The sequence below is a fragment of the Aptenodytes forsteri genome, unplaced genomic scaffold, assembly GCF_000699145.1.
Source record: "Aptenodytes forsteri isolate BGI_AS27 unplaced genomic scaffold, ASM69914v1 Scaffold647, whole genome shotgun sequence".
Taxonomy (NCBI): domain Eukaryota; kingdom Metazoa; phylum Chordata; class Aves; order Sphenisciformes; family Spheniscidae; genus Aptenodytes; species Aptenodytes forsteri.
Window position 1 is genome coordinate 187,287 of NW_008795889.1, and position 20,572 is coordinate 207,858.

At 48.7% G+C, this 20,572-nt stretch overlaps 1 protein-coding gene across 2 annotated transcripts in view; it reads right to left on the reverse strand.

Moving 5' to 3' along the window:
• The window catches only part of HDLBP (high density lipoprotein binding protein), a 42,075-nt gene that overhangs the window by 4,873 nt on the left and 16,630 nt on the right, over window positions 1-20,572 (reverse strand). The window contains exons 2-26 of one of the 2 annotated variants that reach the window (XM_009284224.1): window positions 17,375-17,442; window positions 16,720-16,832; window positions 15,629-15,783; window positions 14,859-15,074; window positions 12,987-13,193; window positions 12,298-12,513; window positions 11,240-11,446; window positions 10,921-11,028; window positions 10,259-10,363; window positions 9,711-9,789; window positions 8,887-9,026; window positions 8,481-8,585; window positions 8,106-8,219; window positions 7,688-7,774; window positions 7,396-7,527; window positions 6,873-7,091; window positions 6,491-6,523; window positions 5,815-6,036; window positions 5,366-5,584; window positions 4,549-4,687; window positions 3,622-3,776; window positions 2,870-2,974; window positions 1,598-1,732; window positions 877-1,020; window positions 501-686 (exon numbers count right to left, since the gene is read on the reverse strand). In XM_009284224.1, the coding sequence (XP_009282499.1) occupies window positions 501-686; window positions 877-1,020; window positions 1,598-1,732; window positions 2,870-2,974; window positions 3,622-3,776; window positions 4,549-4,687; window positions 5,366-5,584; window positions 5,815-6,036; window positions 6,491-6,523; window positions 6,873-7,091; window positions 7,396-7,527; window positions 7,688-7,774; window positions 8,106-8,219; window positions 8,481-8,585; window positions 8,887-9,026; window positions 9,711-9,789; window positions 10,259-10,363; window positions 10,921-11,028; window positions 11,240-11,446; window positions 12,298-12,513; window positions 12,987-13,193; window positions 14,859-15,074; window positions 15,629-15,783; window positions 16,720-16,795 (3,504 nt within the window). In that variant the 5' untranslated portion in view covers window positions 16,796-16,832; window positions 17,375-17,442. The remainder of the gene's footprint in view (window positions 1-500; window positions 687-876; window positions 1,021-1,597; window positions 1,733-2,869; window positions 2,975-3,621; window positions 3,777-4,548; window positions 4,688-5,365; window positions 5,585-5,814; window positions 6,037-6,490; window positions 6,524-6,872; window positions 7,092-7,395; window positions 7,528-7,687; window positions 7,775-8,105; window positions 8,220-8,480; window positions 8,586-8,886; window positions 9,027-9,710; window positions 9,790-10,258; window positions 10,364-10,920; window positions 11,029-11,239; window positions 11,447-12,297; window positions 12,514-12,986; window positions 13,194-14,858; window positions 15,075-15,628; window positions 15,784-16,719; window positions 16,833-17,374; window positions 17,443-20,572) is intronic. The other variant, XM_009284226.1, reaches the window with a different exon arrangement.

Consider the following 20,572-nt stretch of genomic DNA (forward strand, 5'->3'; position numbering starts at 1 on the left):
CTAAAAGGGCTGCACAGAGGGACAGAGCTCAGTGCTGTTTGCAGGGCTAACCCAGAGCACCAAGGACGCATTTCCAGGTTCCTCTTCTGGCTGTGTTCCAGCAAGACAGGAAGAGCTCAGCCTCCTCCCTGCTTGGCTCCCAGAAGAAGGGTGACTCACAGCTGAGGTCATGTGGGGATGCTCCAGCTGGTGTCTGGGTGTGGTGTCCAGATAGCCCAGCTGCCCAGGGCATACCAGGGTGCCCTAGCCCAGGGATTCTGCTCACATGCTTGTGGTGACAGAGCTGGAGGTGAGCAGGACAGCACTGGCTTTTCTTTTGCGCCTGTTCCAGCTGAGGGTGCTCAACAGGCACAAGACACAAGGACCACAAGATGTGAGCCTCATGCTCCTGAATTCAGCCCCTAGCACCAAGCTGCTACCAAGCTCTTAGCACATGAGCAAGCAGCACCACTGGCCACCCAGGCCCAGCCCAGCCTGTGCTGCATCGCCTCACTGCTCACCTTGAACTCATCCATGATTTTGCGGATGGCTTTACCACGTGCGCCAATGATGCGTGCGTGAACACGATGGTCCAGAGTCACATCCTCAGAGACCATCTGCTCCAGCTCGCCAACAATCTTCATGATGGCATCCCGGGCAGCCTCAGCATTCTTCTCATAGCCAGTGATGGTGATCTGGTCTTGGGCCTGGGGCACAGGGAAATGTGTGAGAGACCAGGCTCATAAGCAGCTGAGCAAGCCTTCTCCCTGCTAATCCCTTTTACCCTCCACCTTATCCAAAAGCAGCACAGGGAGGTCAGAGCCCTAGAGAAGATGCTGTGCTTCCTATGCTCAGAGACAACCAGCAGCCCTCCTTGCACCCAGTCTGGCCTCTCACCTGGCTTTCATCATCCTTGTCGGGGAACTGGATGTTGACCTCATGCTCTGTGCGTATCTGGGTGATCACTGCTCCCTTCCGCCCAATGATTTTAGGGTGATACTTGGGATCCACAGTGACTGTCAGCTTGAAGCTTCTCAAGGCCTGGAACATGAAAAGCAGAGTGAGGTAGAACAGCAGGGAACATACCATGGCTGGTCCAGTAAAGTCCATCTAAGTCCCAGCATTTCCTTCTGGCACAGAAGAGATGCACAGAACAGATTCTGCACGGTCATGCCTGAGTGTACGTGGCTACAGAAGAGCACCCAAGACACCCGTCTGCTGGGGCCTTGTGCTTTCACCAAATTCAGCAGGAAACAAGTAGCAAACAACCATCCAACTCATCCCTCACCTATTTATTCAGAGCTGTGATAAGGATTCAATGAGAATAGGTACAGAGAGACTCCTAGCACTGTGAAGTTTCCACCCTGCAGTGTCTCCAAGGTACATGAAGGTGTAATAGAGCCCTGGGCAGTCCAAAGTTACCTAAAGTAGAATCCCAAAACTCTCCTGTCAGTTCATCTTAAACAGGTTACATTTGGGTAACCCACTTATGAGCAGAGCAGCTAAGGGTGCTCTTAAAAGGGGAGGGGTTCCAGGAGTCTGTGCAACCTCTGAAAGGAACACCCAGAGGCTGAAGCCCTGTTTGGCTCGAAGGAGGAAGGACAGGCACAGGCCTTACCCGATCCTCTTGTTCAGCTTGCAGCTCCTTCACTCTTTCCAGCAGCCCGATCTTGGCACGGTCCAGGTTGGTAGCCAGCCCAGTGATGGTGATGATATCCGACTGCAGCTCAGGAGCAGGGACCTGGATGTTCACCTGAGTAACAAGTAGCCATTACCATTTTGTATCCATGTAAGCCATGCAGGTTGGCATCTTGCTGATCTCCCCTGCTGCCAAGACCCGCTCCCACCCAGACAGCCTGAACCACAGAATCACAGAATGGTTGAGGTTGGAAGGGACCTCTGGAGGTCAATCTGGTCCAACCCCCTGCTCAAGCAGGGCCACTTAGAGTCAGTTGCCCGGGACCGTGTCTGGCCAGTTTTTGAATAGAACCATGTTTCTTCAGCCATTATCTATATCAGATTGCTTTGCTGCGGGGCTTCAGTCCCTAGCAGTCCCTGAGCCAGCCTGGAGAGGCTAGGAAACAAACACATGTTCAATAGCACTGCCTGCAGCCAACCTGCATCAGCCTCAGGAGTCCCTGTGGGCTTCTGGGGAATTCTCCCGAATGGGCAGGCACAGCAGAGCTGTTTCCCACGGCCTAGGAGGAAAACAGCTCTCACACTGGTGAGGAATCCCTGTAGGCACCAAACAAGTCATGCAACACTCACGGCATCAACACCGATCATACAGCTTCAGAAGGGACCTGGAGGTCAATCTGGTCCAACCCCCTGCTCAAGCAGGGCCACTTAGAGTCAGTTGCCCGGGACCGTGTCTGGCCAGTTTTTGAATAGAACCATGTTTCTTCAGCCATTATCTATATCAGATTGCTTTGCTGCGGGGCTTCAGTCCCTAGCAGTCCCTGAGCCAGCCTGGAGAGGCTAGGAAACAAACACATGTTCAATAGCACTGCCTGCAGCCAACCTGCATCAGCCTCAGGAGTCCCTGTGGGCTTCTGGGGAATTCTCCCGAATGGGCAGGCACAGCAGAGCTGTTTCCCACGGCCTAGGAGGAAAACAGCTCTCACACTGGTGAGGAATCCCTGTAGGCACCAAACAAGTCATGCAACACTCACGGCATCAACACCGATCATACAGCTTCAGCACGAAACCTACTGAGCCCTGGTGCCAGGGACTAAATCAAACAGGTCTCATTTTCTTATTACAGAGCCTGTATTCCATGGTCAAGCCAGGAAGGTCCTGAGTATGTCGCAGCTGATTGCCATCACCACAAACATGGTCACTTTACAGATTCTCCAGGACAGAGGAGACGGGAGGAAGGGCAACAACTTACTTCAAACTCATCCATCATTTTGCGGATCCCACTTCCTTTCTGGCCAATGATGTAACGGTGAAGATCAAAGGGAACTTCCACCTCAATAGTGACAGGAACCAGAGCCTGCAGGGGAGGGAGCAGAGTTTACCACTTGAAAAACTTCTCCTGTCTTTCAGCTTGCCATATACTTGCCCAAAAGAACGTGTTGCTGAACTGAGGTACATTCCCTTGTAGTCAGGATACAAACTCTACAGGAAGAGAGAACAGCTGCGAACACCAAGATGACCTGTTGGTTGTTAAAGCATTTTTTCCAAACAAGCAATGTTAAACCCCGCCTCTGGGGACAGGCTGTTTTCATATCCTTGGCTTCCATCTAGCAGAGACTTGGACAACATAACTAAAGAAGCATGGCAAGGTCTGCTAAAGCTAGAATGATTCAGCCTCAATCAGATTCTTTCTCTTTCCAGCCGTGCTCCATAAAACAAGCATGTCATGCTTTCATGGCAAGTGACTCGGGGCTGCCTACAAGCTCTAGCAACTGCAAGGTCAGGGACTATGACACTGCGAGGTCAAGCCACCAGGCTAAATCACAGAGCAATCAGAGGACTTCCCTTGAGTGGTACTGACCACCTCCACAGTTAGCATCAGGGACCACCTGGATTGCAACCTTGACTGAGTAGCTTTTATTACCATCACTAAAGCCTGCAGTGAGCTTCTTGCATCAGGGCATCACTACATTACATGGCTAAGGGGCTTAGAAAGCCACATACCTGCAGTGCCTCCTTTGCTGCCTCGCACTTCTCCCTGCGGCCAGAGATGATGATGATATCGCACTTCTTTGGAGAGCCGGGATCTGCATCCTTCCCGTCCTTGCCTTCCCCACCTTCCTCGCCATTCTCCTGCACAACTGGCTCTGTAACAGGGGCTGGAAACATGGAAAGTCTCGTGTTAAATGCACAGAGTCCCCTCCTTGCTCATTATCTCCTCCTTCAGATCCCCAGGCTCAGCCTGGGCTTTGCCACAAGAGGTCAGACATTATAGACTGCTATGGAGGAGATTACTCCTAGCACAGGCAGCTTGCTATGGTTTAGCCTGGAATGAGCAGAACAAGAACATCCACCGAGACAGTTTCCTCCATATCTCTCTGCACAGCACTGATACTGCCTTTGCCTGCATGGAAAGGACCTGCAGCTGCACTACGGAAGTGGAGGCTGCACTCCTATGTCAGCAGAGGCAACAAGTAAGGCTGGCAGTTTCTTCCCAACAGGGAAGTTCACCAGCGCAGGACTGGATGTTACAGCAGGATGGCTGGTGCTAGGCCAGAGTATCCAACAGGCCCCAGCTGTGCTGGGGGTATACCAGTACACCCAGCAACAAGAGCATGAGAGATCAGAGAGACCTTGGCAAGCCTGTAGAGCCCTTTTTGCCAGAGTAGGACTTCATACTCCCGGTGCTCTGCGGTGAGAACACATTCAGAACACCCAGGTCTGCGGTTTTACCTCCTGAAACTGTTCCCTCTTCCCAAGAGGACAAGGTTGATGCTAAGCCCAGATTCAAGGACATTGCAGGGAACACCTGGGGTCAGTTCTCCACAGATTTTAAGTAGAACATCTCCACTGATATGGAGTGTAGGCTACACTCCACTCCACTCCTTTGATCACCTCAACTACCATGCGAACATGCATCCATGGGTATACCTGGGTTCTCCTCCCTGTCAGGGAATTTGATCTGGACACCATAGTCCCGGGTGATCTGCTGGATGCGGGATCCTTTGGGGCCCATAATGGAGCGGTGGAACTTTTGTGGGATGGTGCATTCGATTGTCACTTGAGCTTCCTGTGAGAAAGCAGAGTTGCTCTGTTGCGATGCAGCCTCTTTCACACCAGAAAACAGGATGCTTGTGCATGGTGAAATCCATAATGGACATAGCGAGGAGTTAGAAAAGATAACAGCTGCTGACAGAGGAAGATCTGAAAGTTTCCTAGAATCTTTCCTCTCTCAGAGAAGTTAGCAGAGGATTTCTTAATGAAGGCTGCCTCCAACCCATGATGTTAAAGGCTTCCAAGACCAAAGCTCAAGCTCTCTATTACCCTGAAGAGGAGGAAACATTAGAAGAAAGGAAAAAGATAAAGAAGGAAGGAAAGGAAGAGAACAGGTTTGACAGTTGGCTGCTTCCAAAAGACAATACTAACAGCACAGGAAACTCCAGAGAGCAACCACTGCCCAAGGCCAGGCATGGAGAGGCACAAGAGGGCTCCAATCTGTTAAGGTCTAGAAGTACACCACGGAAGGGTCTCCTATTTCCACTCCTAAAACCCAAGAAGATGGTCAGAGGAGGCAATTCCTTCATATAGCATTGCCGTTTTGCAGCCAGCTGCCATTCCCCAGGCTGGGATCTAAAGTCTGCAGACCCTATATGTTGACAGCAAAGCTTCAAATCCCAGAACTACTGTGGGACTTGTTCACATAAAGCTTGGTGTACAGTATAGAAGAAACAGCTTTCCTGCAACATACCAGGTCCTCGATGATCTCCTGGATGCGTTTCTTGGCTGCCTCCACACAGTCCTTGGCTCCCTTGAGGGTGACTTTGTCGCTTTGGGTGCCAGAGCGTGGGAAGCTGACCATCACACCACCATACTCATCTGCTATCTCACGCAGAACTTGCCCTCTCCGGATGACAAAGTGGCGGTGGTGCTTGGGGTCAACCACCATGGAGTCTTCAACCACATTATCCTGCCAACAGATGACAGCCAGTCAACCCTGCCTGTCCTGGTGATAAGCACAAGTCTGCTGCACTCAACAGCAATCAGTTTACAACCTCACCTCAACAAGTGACAGCAAGGAGGATCTTCCTGAGCTCCCATGAAGGGACGCAGAAGGTTTTAGGACAAGCAGGTCCTCCACACTGACTTATTACATCTTGCTACAGCAACAGGCAAGAAAGGAGAAAAAGTAGTTCATACCAGGTTCTTGATGAGGGCCTCCAACTCCTTCTGCGCCTCTTTGACAGCCTCCTCAGTTCCCATGATAGTAATCAGCTCCTGATCTTTGTCCTCAGAGGTTGGGAAGATGATGCGGGCCCCAGTGTTGTCACGCACCTTACGGATGTTGCCACCACCCTTACCAATAAGGAATTTGTGGTACTCTGGCTTCGCACGGAGGTCCACGGTGTAGCTCTTTGTTTGCTTAAAGGAGTCAGATACCCATAGAACATGTCAATATATAGAAAATACACATCAGCATCAACAGTAAGCATGCAGGTATGTTATCTACACCTACATACACAGTGTTGCAAGAGCAAGGTAGATGCAGCGTGCTGTTGAAGTCAAAAAGGTATACGATGTCTTAAATTAAAAACACTACCCAAAAGATGTTCTCAGGGCTGAAAAGCTAACTCTACACTCGGCACGACTGGTGAGAATATGAGCAGAAAAGACTTCCCTGGGAGAAGGGTCTGACACTCACACAAGGCAGGATAACCTTTTGCTATCTGACTGTTGCAAGCCAGGCAGCAGAGGCAACCAACCGATCAGGAGAACATGTTCACATGCTGATATTAGAAAGGGTTTTTTCTTGCTAGTAAAATGACCAGTCAGTCACAACTCAGAGAAAGGTCTTGTAACCTGAGGTTACTCTAACCTGGATATATGCAGTGAAATGGAAGAACTGGAGCTGGAATTCAAAGATTGAGAAAAAAGGAAAGGAGGTACACAGAGTAAGCTGTTTCAGAGAAGTGTGGATACCCAACAGCATTCAAACTGTGGGAGTAGGGAACCTTAACCCTTTGAGTATGCCTGGGGAGAGAAGCATTACAGCCAGTTCTTCTACCCGTGGGGGAAGAACTCATTGTGACAAGAATGGAAGCATTGTTTTCTTTTAATCATTCAAACTGTACTCAAATCCCTTAAAAGAGGATTAGGCTGTCTGATGCCAGAGGTTTCCCAGCAGGCAGAGGGGATCGCTTCAACCCCAGAAAAGAAACAGCTTACTAAAACAATCTGCTCCATGAGACAAGGCTCACCTTCTCCTCTGCCAGGTGCAGCAGCTGTTTCTTGGCTTTTTCCACATCCTGGGCTGGGCCCCTGATGGTCACAGTGTCACTGCCAGAGCCCTCAGTGGGAAAGTGGATGTGGACTCCGCCACACTCCTCCATGATGGAGCGGATGAAGCGGCCTTTGGCGCCAATGAGGGAATTGTGCAGTTTGGAAGGAATAGAGACCTCCACCTCTGTGATGTTGGCCTAAGAGAGGACAGTACCAGGCTGTTAGTCAAGCTGCAGAAATGTGTTTGTGCCCACTCTGCTTACCCTCCCACTCCCACACTGCTAGGAGCTTTACAGAGCTGTGTGTAAGAAATGCTTGACCAGAGGGGTTTGAGACTGGCTACTCCTGACACATGAGCAGCCACAAACTTAGGTGTAAGAGTCAAGAACAGACTGACATTCACATTTGTCTCCTCCCTACTACAAGCACTTCTTCTGTATTTATGTCTTCTAGCAACATTTTCAAGTCTCTCATCTGCAACAGGCCAGTCATTTCACTTACCAGCTCCTTCTGGATGGCAAGAATTCTGTGGCGAGCAGCCTCACAGTTTGCTCTCTTGCCTGTAATAACAATTGTCTCCGAGTTGCTGTTCTCTGCTGGGAGATCAATTTTGGTGTTGCTTTCTTCGCGGATCTGCCACAAAGAAAAAAAAATCACCTCAGAGGTGTCCCGTGTCACAAAAAGCCTTTGGAGGTTATATTTCACATCACCAATGAGCAGGAGAGAGCAGCAGGTGGGATTTAGCTGCAGGCAGTGAACATACTGAGCACTGGAGATAGGAAAGATATCTCACCTTCTTGATGTTGGCACCTCCTTTTCCTATGATGTTCTTGTGGAACTGTTTGAAGATGGGGACAGAAATAGAAAAGCTGTTTTCAACCTAAGGGAGAAAGGAAGGGAGAACTGAAGATTACACTGTCATGGCAAGCAAGGCCCCGTCCCAGAAACTTGATAAACAAGCTTTTGACAATAGCCGTAGTCCCCAAGGAAGTTCTCTATACGACACACTTGCAAGAATAGGCAAAGGGAAGTACCTTCCCCTATAGCCCTTAAGTAACAGGTATTACCCTCCTGCCCCCATCCAGCCAGAACAGTGTCCACAGCTCCCTCATCTCGAGGTGTTTCAGCCCTAGCCAAGCCAGTACAGTTCTGCTTTATTCCAGGGTTATCCAGGCATGTAGGAGAGAACAGCAAACAGAAGACCCCCTTACCAGGTCTGCCACCATCTTTTGCATGTACTTGGTGCACTTCTCTACCTCGTTTTTGGGACCTCTAAGTTGGACGATGTCACTCTTGTGTGCAGGGTCTGGGAAGTTGATGATAACCTGCAAGAGGTGGTCATTTATAGTCAACTCAAGCAAATGCAAGAATTGATGTGTCAGACACATGCAAAGGTTGGGGCAATCCTATACATCCCCTGTCCCATTCGGAAAAGAATAAGCATGTTAGCAGCCTCTGGCCAAAAGAACTATCTTCTCATACATATTAGATACAGAGCTACTAAATTTATGACTTCAGCGACGATGTGTCTACTACCCAAGTAGGAAATATCCCCTCTGGATTTCTCATCTCCTAGAAAGCCTTACCTCTGGGAATTTCTCCCGGATTTCCCTGATCCGCTCACCCTTCTGCCCAATGATGGTCCGGTGGAATTTCTGCTCAATGATTAGGTCCTTGGTGCGTTCATTTTCCTGATGAGAACAGAGTTTACATTGAGTGTTCAGAAGGAGAGCCACATACTTTTATTTACCAGTTTGCTGCCTGACAGTTTACTTGCCAGCATCGTCCCTTTTTTCTCCTCTAGACAAAATTCACTCTAGGTTGACAGAGAAGGGGTATCCAAGGGAATAGAACACATCTGTGAAGAGGAACTCGCACTTGTCACGAGATCCAAGTGCTTGGTGGGCAAGGGGCACACACTTGCACCAGAAGGTTACGAGGGAACATAATAGCTCAAACCCTGCAGCCTCCCAAGCATCACATCCTACTCACCATACGGGAAGCGAGTTCCAGCAGCTCTTTCTTGGCCTGTTGGACCCCCTGTGGGTCTCCTTCAATTCTGATCAGGTTGCTCTTCTCATTGTCCGGGGGAATGCGCACAGACACCTTGTAGAGGTCCTTAATCCTGTTAACTTCAAGGTAAGGACTGTGGTGACACAGTCTGCTAGGCCAAGACTTGGAAGCAAGGCACCTTGATTATCACTGCTTAGAGGCTGTTTAAGAAGTAAACCAGCCTCTGAGAAGGGGCCAGTGGGGTGGGGTTGAAACAGGGAACGTGCCTCTTCACCCTGGAGTTCAGCGAGAACAGATCTGTGCCACACAAGAACCTGTACAAGTAAATACTGTGGCATCTACAGAGCCAATTGTTCGCTTGCCAGAGTGAGGCATCTGTTTCTTCCCCAAACAGTACCACATTTAGATCAGAAGATGATCATTCATTTCTAATCCCAAATTATTTTCTGGGGAGAAACTCACCAAGCAGATTTCCACCACCCCCAATCAGCTGCTAAAATGTAATTCACATAGAGCAACTTCAAAAAAAAAAAAAGGACAATTCTCCAACCAAAAAAAAAAAAAAATTCCTCCAGGACATGGCAAAGTAATCCTACCACTGTTCAACCTCCCAAGACACTTTCACACATTAAAGCCACCCCAAGGCCTCACTGTCCATTTATCTTCTTGTGCCAACACCATTTCAGAAGAGCAGAGGAAATGTGATGGAGACAGCACACTGCATGAGCTACAGAGCCCCTAATACGGTCTACTAAACACCCAGAGTCCAAGCATAGGAAGGATTAGAAAGGCACCCCACTTACTGTTAGCTCCATTCTTGCCAATGAGGTGTCGGTGGAATTTGTGGTCAACGTTGATTTCTGCATAATCCATCCGGTTGATCTATAGAGAATTGTACAGGACTAGGTAGGGTAGGCCACCACTTCTGTCTTGTGCCCTAAGTAACAGCCTACTGCCAGTGCCAGTCATTGGCACTGACTCTCCAGTAATCAGCTACAAGCACTCCTCCTGCTGTTAAGCAGAGCAGAAGCACTCCTCTGGTTTGAGCTAAGAGCAACATGCTTGTGAAACATTTAAAGGGACTTATATGCCTCTCCAGCTACAACTGAAAGAGAATCATTCCTTCTCTGCATCAAAAGATTTAAGACCTGCTGATGATTTTTTAAGAATGCCATGGGTGAGCTTCGTAACCAAGGGTTTCATCCATCTGCTATACAACTTGTCTTCTGCAAGTTCTGTTAAGCATGTCAAGACATCATATGGATGCGGTACACACCTCATCATCTCTGCTCTGTTGCCCCTTCTTCCCCCACTTTCTTCTTATGTACTCGAACTAGTAACACCAACTTACCAGATCCTTGACCATGACTTCAATCTGTTCCTGAGCCACGTTCACATCTTCTGTAGGTCCTTCCAAAGTGATTTTATCCTCTCCTTCAGTGAATTCGATGTGAACCTTGAGACACAGCAATGAATCCAGTAAGAATTTTCCAAGATACAAGCCAGGTCAATGCTGTTTGTCAGGCCTACACCATCAATCCCTGCCATTAAGAGATGGTTTCCTTCCCACAAAGTACACACATCATTCCCATGGTTTCAGAACAAGGTAACTTACAATTCGGGCCATATCACAGCGTCTAGAGCCCAAGGCTTTGGTGCTGTCCTGGAGTCTGCAATGGCTTTCGAGAAGTTACTCACCTAGCCTTTCTCTAGATATCATCTAACTCACCAGGGAGAAGCCTCACTGAAGTCAGCATTTGCAGGTATCCAACTACATGAATTCTCAATATAATACTACATAAAGCTTCCTTTGAAGGGCTCAACCCATGAGAATAACATAGGATGAGTAGTGTTCGCAGCAGTAGAAGAGAGGCTCCCCTTAATATTAAGATCTGTGTCATTTCCTCCCTGGTTTTACCCATGCTAGAATACATTTCTCTCTTCTACAAACAGTGATCTGGACTAAACCATACTCTACATCAGAGGGTGCTAAGCTAACCAGCTCATCCATACCTTTGGCATCTGCTGAGTTATTTTGGCCAGGTTTTGTCCTTTCTTTCCAATAATGAAACGATGAAGCCAAGAGGGGGCAGAGACCGAGGAGACGGTAAAACTGTTGGCCTAGACAGAAAAACAGAGAAGCTGTTCAATGGGCAGACTGGAAGAGGTCTTCACAAAACTTCAGTTCCAATTCCCACGTTGCACCCTCAGTATTGACTTCTAAGCTGCATCTCTAACAGCCCAACAGAGACCACCCCCCCTACACCTGTCAGTGCTCATGGATATATCTTTATGGGACTTTCAAAGAAGACCTAGCCCATCTCATCAGTACCTTTGCATAGACTTCAGTCAATGCTTGCCCAAGCTTTTCAGGCTCGCCTCGCAGTATCACCGTCTCCGAGCTACTGTCAGTGGGTGGGATCTCGACAGAGACTCCAGTTTTCTCCAAGATCTCCTGCAGGGAATTCCCCTTGGGGCCGATGACATACTTGTGCTGGGACTTCTTCACCTCCACTGCAATGGTAGTAGTCTTCTTCTTCTGTAAGGACAGAGGCACTGGGGCATCAATCACAAGGGGGCAGGGAAAGACAAGAGTGAAAGGAAGAAGCACAAGAAGCAGTGAAACTCTGCACCCAGGAAAGAGCAAAGCAAAGGTGAGCACAGTGGTTCTGCAGTACCCAGCATCCTTCAGGCCCCTGCCTACAGAAAGCCTTGTGCTCAAAAATTCACAGGTGAAGTACAAAACTAGTATTCTGTGTCAAGCTCCCTGGGACACTACATAGAAGAGACCACATACACACACACACACACACACACTCTTGCACAACAGGGCTCAATGCCCAGCTGTCCTCCAGGCAGTACTGTAATGCAACACCATGTAGGCTACTAGGCTATAAGCTGATTATCTCTGTTGAAATCCAGACTGGTATTAATACAGACCTAACCATGAAGAAAAACAGCCCAACAACCCACAACAAGGACATTCACAGCAATGTTGGCTGCGGAAAATAAACTGGAGTGAAATTCACTCTTCAGCAACTTCTACTTATGTAGCAACTTTGATACTGTTAGCTGGCCACCACTGTAGACTTCACACTTCCTTCCTTAGTAGCACCTGTGTGAACAAGAGCCAGGGGAGCTCTTTGTGGTCTGTTAATTCCCATGACACAGAAAAGCAAGAAATCTGTCACCTCCTTGGTAGTATCACCCCAAGTCCCACTCTGCTGAGTGAGGAAATGGTAAGATCCAGGGCCATATACTGCAAGGGCTGCTGAGCCAGAGCTGACATGAGAAGGATGCAACAAAGGGATGCACAAAAGTAGAACAAGAAGGGAAGAGGGACTGTGAGCAGGTGAGGGGAAGATGGGAAGCTTTATAGACCATCCATACCTTCTCCTCATAGATCTTCCTAACACGAGCCACGGCCTGGGCTAGCTGCTCCTTTTCTCCTGTGAAGACTATCTCTGTCTTGTTGACGCTGGGTGGAGGAATGTTGATGCGCGTCCCTGTGTCCTGCATGAGCTCACTCACCAGCTTGTTGTAAGGGCCAGCAATGAAGGGGTGGTACACTTTCTCCACATCTAGCCGCTCCACGGCACGCTTATCCTGGAAGAGCCCAGAACAGACCTCGGTGAGAACTGCCCTCCATATTACAGTCTCTGCCAGACACAGCTAAGTTTCCAGTGCTGTCTTGCTTGACACTCTGGCCCAAGCACCCTTTTCAGTTTGCAGGCTTGTAGATCACCATCCCTCTGAATCTACAAATATTGCTGTTGCTGCTGCTGATTTATGATATTCACCTCTGTAATCTCCTGCCTTATCTCAACTGGCACCTAATATGGTTCACCTCAAATACAAAATACGCTTATCTGACTTCAGAGATGGGCAAAATGGAGAACCAGAAGTTGCAGAACTTGGCAGTGGTGCTCATACAGCCAGTGGCACAGTATACGTCTCCGTTCAGACTAACATATTAGCCACTGACCATGGCCGTGCTGGCTACAAACATCTAATATACCATGGAGAAGCAAAATGGCTGTCCAGCTAATGCCATGAGAAAGATCACAGTACTGAAGTACCTGCTCAGCAGAGATAAGCAGGATCTCGTGTCGGGCCTTCTCAATCCCTTCTTTAGTGCCGGTGATCTTGATCTGGTTGCTGGGGTCATCTGGGCGGGGTATCTGGATTTTGGTTGCAGTTTTGAGCTCCAGATCCTGCAGCTTCTCGCCATTCTTTCCAATGACAAAACGGTGGTGCTCCTTGGGGATGGCAACTGTCGCTGAAGCCTGCAACACAGGAACCAAGCACCTGTGAGAACCCTTGCCTGCACTGGCAGATCCACAGGAACAGAGCCAGGGAAAGCACGTTAGATGCTACTTAGCGGTACCACTGAGGAGCAAACACAATGCCTTCCCAGCACATTCTGTCCGAGGACTGATACTGTACCAGAACAGTTGATCTACAGTGCCTGTATACTAGGAGTCTAAAACCCACCTTTCCCTCAAAACCCTTCTGTTTGCACAGGAGTAGTACTCTGAATTAGCAAAGGCCTTTAGGCACAGATGCGTGTAAGACACTGGAGCAGTACCAGACAGCAACTGAGACAATGGCTCATGGGTGGAGTTTATCTGAACTCTGACATCTGCTGCCAAGGCTACAGAGAACAAGACACAGTCCGACTCCTAGGAAACAGAAATTCAACACCAGAAACCTATTCCAGCAGGCAGACAACTAGGAGATGCTTACTGCTACTAAGTGCTAAGGTGTCTTCAATGTAGCACATGCTGCTCCTGGGACTGCTTCTAGAAGGCCCCTCTTAGAAAAGGGGTCCCAAGAGCTTTCTCAATCTACCATTAAAGGGCTGGTTTGTAACAGCAAAGAAAAGAAAAGAAAGAAGCCCTGACTTCTTTCCTTCTCACTGAGTTTTTACTGACCTGGTAGCTTATGATTGCTACCACGCTTTTGATCCCTGTGAATACGTAACTACTAACAGTAATTAGACACTTCAAATTCAAGCTACAATGGGGGGAGGGGGGTGGGAATCAAACAAAGATCACTTGGCGTGACTCTTCAACTCTGTGTCCCTGTACTGAAGCCAGCCAAGCCTACAAGAAGTTGGAATACAGACACACCTTTCAGACCTGGGGCCAGGGCAGTAGGAGGTATATTTGAGGACAGTGGGTCATGGATCTGTGGCAGTACGACCTGAACTATTTTTTCAGATGTACATTATGTAGGGTTTGTCCCTTTCTCTTCCCTCTGGCAGGGTATGACACATGGGCTAAACAGCACTAAGCAGACATGGTATTAACTACTGCATTAACTACCTTTGATACTACACTTTAAAACACACTATGATACCTGGCTGTGATATATCCTAACAAGAACTACCATCTTGATTATGAACTCAAGAATCTGAAGGTAAGAAATCAAAACCTAGAGGACTGAAAGGAGAAGCAACTGAAACAACGAGGCTGTGGCTCCTTACCAGTGTGGCTTGAGTTACACAATCCAGAACCCTGACCTGAAGCTTTCAGCAGGACTTCCTCTTCTCTGCTTTTCTTTCTCCCATCCCTCCACGTTCTCCTCTGAAGGACTTCAGAGAAAGCACAGTCCCATTCTCACACACTACTAGTTTTGTGTGAGGGGCCTGCAGCCCCTCCGGCACCAGCACCTCAGCACAAAGTCACTGTTTGCAATTCAAGTGTTCAGAGATTGCAGACTCCACCCTTCATGCAACACCATGGCCTGTAATTAGCTTTGAACCCTATTTTAAGCCTCATTTGCATTCCAAATTGCCAATTGTGTGCTTTGAAAATATATGGCAAAGCTGAATTAGTCATCTAATAACACCTCTTCGGCTTATAAGCACACACGCCCAAGGGTCTCAAAGCATTTGCGAGTCTTGGGGAAGAGCAAAGATAAAGTGAGAAACAGTTAGATGCCCTCACCTGAGTCTGCAGCCGAGCGACAATCTCCTTCCGAGCCTTCATGACTGCTTCCAGCTTGCCAGAGACCATGATCGAAAGGCCCTGGTCCTTTGCGAGAGACAGCTCCAGGTGAGCTCCTGTCTTCTGCATGATGTCAAGGCAGATCTTGGCCTGCTCTCCTTCTCCGAACTGATTCATGTCCTTGTATTTCCTCTCCTCCAGTGGCACATGAAACACCTGCTCAGCCATAGGACAGATAAAAGAAGGGCACAGCAAGCAATCAGTATGCTTTTGATTGCCAGTGCCTCCCTCCTTTATTGCCATACAGGACTTTACTGGCATACTAAGTTCCCAGGTTTGTGCAACCCATCAGCCTTTCCAGTGGTTGCACCAGCTGCAACCAGGGAAAGTGCAAGAGCACTGCAGCAGGCAGTCTGTCCCACCCTGGGTGTCTTTCTAAAGTACGTCAGGCAGGCAAAGTGCTAAGCTATGGGGGGAATACGTTAATGGGTTAGTGCTCACTACTTGAATTCTGCAATCCTCCCTTCAGGCCTGCTCCAGCTATTTGTGGAACAGGGATGCAGAGCTGTTTCTGGACAGTTTTCCAACACATCCCTCCCCTCCAGAACAGTCCCAGCTCTCAGCTGCAGTCCTCTGTGCACCAGGGGAAAGTACAGCAAAGAGGCTGTCAATTTGACACACTAAGGATTTCATACTCCGGGGAAAGCTTCACTTCACCTACTTCTTGGAGGGAGGAAAAGGAGGGAGATAAGACACCCACTCCCACTAACCTGAGTGATGACAGAAGCCTTTATTGGTCGGATTTTGCTCCAGGGCCCAGCAGGTTCCTGGGCAGCTTCCAAACATGGTGCTTTCTCAGGGAGCGGAGGGAAGGCTTCCTTGTAGGTTGGAGGATCATTCTCTTCTTCAGAGTTTAAAGCTGTAACTGGGGTGAAGCAAACAGGGTAAATGAGATGCTCTCCCCACAGAAATGCCCCTATTCATAGGCAGTGCAATTGGATTTAGGCACCACTAACAAGGGAGAGCAAATGACTCGCACACTACTATTAATCCTATTACAGTTATGCTTGTGGAGCAGCCAAGTCTGGAGCACAACTGACCTCAGCACAGCACAGACTGCAGTAGATGCCATGAACAACCAGCCTTGTCTGAGCAGGCACTACAGACGCAGGAAGTGAACATGCAAGTGAACGGTGGCAGCAAACAGTACATTACTGCCAACTTTGTCAAGAGGGGCTTAATTAGGGGAGAACAGGCTGGGCAGAAAGAAATGGAAGGAACAGAGCAAGGCTGAAGGTCAGAGGGCTAGAAGACAAACATACACCCAGGTGGAAGGCAGAGAGAAGCGCTACAGTTAGGGCAGAGTCCAGGGAAAGCCTGTACCTTATGTTAACTCAGTTGTGCACTGGGCTGTGCCAAGTGGGCCAGCTCGCAGCCGGAGGATGGGTGCTGAAACCCATCAGTGAGTCAGTTAATACAGTCATACTGACTTTCCCCAGCACCTGGCTGAGCAAAGGAAGGAAATGACAGCCCAGCACACTGATCCCATGAGGCTCTCTTGTAGCCCAATGCCCCACTCTTGCATGTGCCCCATCCCACAGCTGACAGCATTGCTAGCCAGAGCTCTGTGGAGATCTGAGGGTTGTCTCCTCCTGGCTCTGCACTGTGCAGCATCACCACTGTGCTGCTGTTGGTGGAAAGCCAAAGTTTGGCAGGCCACCAATCTAGGAATGGAGAATGCAACGTCTGCACACTTGTGGGAAACCGGATGCGTGGAGTGAGCTTGGGTAACAGCAAGGAACCTTGCCTGTGCAGTCTGTATTTAGAGGCACATCACAGGAACTCAACTGTGTTTTCTCACCTTTCACCTGCTGCTGAGCCAGGCCGCTGCGGTGTTCAGCGAAGCTCTCCTGTGTCAAAACTGCGACGGAGCTCATTGTCGACTTCCCACCCACACACAATCCGGGTATGCCACTGGAAGAGACAGAGGTGGCAGCACTATTACCAACACCATTCGAGATGCACAGAAGTCACTCCAGGAAGACAAAGTATGTGTTACTGAGCACTTTTCCAGTCAGCCTCTTGAAAAGCACCTACAGTGCCAATCAGCTGCCCAGTTCTCTTGCTGAACCAGACAGGAACTCAGAGGGGATACTTCCTCAAAGCACAGTGGTTCCCCAAAACCAGAGGATGTGCAACCTAAGAAGGTCACTGGAAAGGGGGACACCAGAAGTTGTTAAAGCATACTCTAATTAATCTATCATTTATTAATGGTGTGCAATTTTTAAATGAGTATCCAAACGTCTGGATAGTCAGTCCAAGACCATTGTGTAACCCTGGAGAGGAAACAAAAAGGGCCCAGGATGCTGCCTCTTCCTGAAAAAAGACTTATTTAAGTGCCTGAACTCCCACTGACTTTGGGGTACACTCAGAAAGTCACTCTGATAAGCAAGCTCAGCAACAGCACTTGGCTGTTCATCATCAACATCTTTGGCTCTCCCAAAATAAGAACTTACCAGCTAAATGGTCAGTAGCCAGAGAGTCCGTCCTGTAAGCTGCCCGTTTGTCAGCCTGCCAGCTTTTGCTTTATAGAAAAAAAAAAAAGAAAAATATTTATGTGACTGCTCCAAGACAACAGGAAAACATGACACCCCCCTTACTGTAACTTTCAAAAGAGCACTGCCTGTACCGCGTTTCAAACTTGCACCCTATCCAAAATGTTCTCATACTGAGTCACATCTCACCATACTTTACCTGTCATGTTTTACTAGAGCTACAGGCAACACCACTATCTACTTAAACCTCACAGCAGGAAGCCTGGGGTAGCTACTCGTTCATCACACTGGCTACAAGAGCAGTCATCCAGTATCAGGCAAAAATACAGTCAATTAGTAACAGATGTGCAAGATAGACATGAAATTTCAGGGTTGCAAGCAAGAGCATCAACATCTAGTCAGAGGAGACTAGCAACCTGAAAACCTGCCAACTACACTGCCATCAGTCAGAAGTTAGGAATGTAGTTTAGTGGAGCTTGGGTGAATCAACATAGACATCCTCACAAACTAAGGCAAACACTCAGGGCTATCCACACACAGCTGCTGGCCAGTGCTCCTCATTTTTTATTGTAATAAGACCACGCACCAGGCACTGAACTCTGTCTCCAGGCCTAAGTCTGTAAGTCGGTCAGAAGAACAAAACCCATGCTGGTTTACGTGGACTATTTTAAATGCGTACACGAGATGGAACCAGGAAAAAATATATGCAGTTGGCGGGAGCTTTACATCTCCTGTATCTGGATCTGCAGATTTACTGAAAAAGTGTTTAGGAATATAAGTAAAAACATAAAGCAAGTACAGTACACACTATGCCAGATGTACAACAGTTCCCCAGACCTGGAGTCCCCCCCAGTGGTTATATGTGCTCTTGCAGGGCTTGCGCTCTCCTAAAATCCAGTGCCTCTGACTGCTCATGGTGGGAGAGGTCCCTCTCCCACACAAACCCTGCAGTGCTGCTCGGACCACCTTCTGAACAGCAAAGTCAGACACTCTTCAGCAAACTGACAGTTGCAATTTCTGACCTCCCAATGTGCCAGAAAAGACTCCCAAAAAAACGGTGTTGCTGATGTCGTGTTTCATATTGCACTTACGCTGTGATGGCATGGTAAGGGAAGGTGACAGAGGCAGAAGGAGGGAAGAACAAGGAGAGCAGTAATGCAACTGGGCCATACAGGCCTGATCTGCACCTCAGTGAAGGCCGGAGTATTTTTCCCTACTTCAACATGCCTCTTATCAGGCAAAAGGCAACACCACCTGCGCCACCAGAGCAATAGAGCTAATGTTGTGATTAATCCTGTAATGATCTGCTACCATGAGGTGGCAGCTACCAGGACAGCCATCCATCCATCCTGTCTGAAGCACAGATGTTGCAGCATGCAGAGGCTCTGCAAGGCATTTGCTGGTATACACAAAAGAGTTGCTAGTAACCTGATCTCAGAGAAATACCTGAGTTCTCACTGTCCGTGGTTACGCCATGGTGTAACACATGGTTACATGTCCACGTTACAGGACTGCATGGCTCAAGCTGTCACAGAACCAAGGAAAGCGCGTTAGCTGCATGGCACCTGTCCCAGCCTATTTTGGCAAGGTCTGCAGACTCAGCCATCGGCTCCTCCAGCCCGCTGGGTCGCTATCAAGGATGCCACCACCTCACAGCAAGCTGCAAACAGGAACAAGGGCAGGAGCGAGAAGCATTCTAGACATCACAAGCAGCTGCCAAGGTCTGGCTAGAGCCTTGCTAATGGCATGGATGCGCTTGTAACTCTCATTTCTCAAGAAAGCACCACCTGGCTCATCTTGCATGTGCTCTGCTCCTTAGAGGAGGAGGGTAAGGATGAGAAGTCAGTGAATGACACCCAATATAGCGCCTGCCTGAGAGCCGTGACCTCAAGGCACAGCTGCTGGTTTCACTGTGTCCACACCAGCTGCAGAGATCTTCTTTGCAGCCTCCACCTCAGAAAACAGCTAGACATTCAAAGAGAAATCTAAGGGCAGCATTTATCCGTATTAATTTCTACTTTGTCACCCATACAGCAAGCTAAGAACAAATGCTCTTCGTTTCCAGTAACCCCAAACATCTGGTATACTGTAGGCCTCAGGGATTCATCTCTGGACAAAATCGGAGGTGGCCATCAGAATGGTATTTTAAACACTAACACCAAAAACAGCAGCTCAGGCATCGTGTTTGGAGCCTACACCTCCTTGACTTCCCACTTTAGGTTTTGAAACTAAGGTTACAGCTACATCGTGCTAGCGTGCAGCTGACTGGGTCAACAGGTTTTAAGCTGCCTAGTTTATACACCGTCTGTAGCGCTGGCTTTGTGCGCCAAAAGAAGTTTCAGAAGTCTAGAGCACACTTAAAATAAAGAGAACGAAATCATCCTAAAAATAACCTCCAGCAAGGGCCAGACCTAACCACATGGGAAACATTTGTATGAAGAGAAACAAAAGCAAAGTCATGAGTTACACTGCCAACACAATCAGTACTTGTGGACAGAAACGTCAGTTACACGTTATTTAAAATTACCTTTAATAAAAATATTAACATTTTGTTAATCAAGGTAACTAAAATCAGATGCAGCTAGGATTGCACAGAGCAACAGGGCTGGGCTGGTTGTGGCGCCTCTGTCAGATGTTCACGCAGGGCAGGGTGATCTCTTGGTAGATGAGTGGTCATACATGAAAATACTTGCTTTCTTAAAACCAACTGGCTCTCCCAGACATCGAAGGCCCAGGCCCCTTGATTTTGGGGGGATCATGCAGGCAGACAGCTGCTGTGTGGCAGGACAGAGTGTTTCGCTTCACACCGATTCCTGAAGAAGTACATCTGAGAGAACAATGCAACTGGTGTCTTAGACGCAGCCAGACTTACACCTGACCTATGCCCTGTATTTACTCTTCCACTAACGCCATGACCCGCCACCTTCCCCACTATTGCCTCCTGCCCTTGGACAGGAGGTGTCCTGTGCCCGCCCAGCCGCTCACCAGAGCCCAACCAATGAGAATGTGCACCTGCCCATGTCCTCCCGGCCGGCCCCAAGCAGGTCAGGCCCCTGCGGTGCTTCTCACCGGGCCCAGGAGGGTGCTTCCACGGCCGTGCACTGAAAGGGGCAGCCGGCCTCGGGGAGGACCTCCCGCGTGGGGCAGGCAGCACTGGAG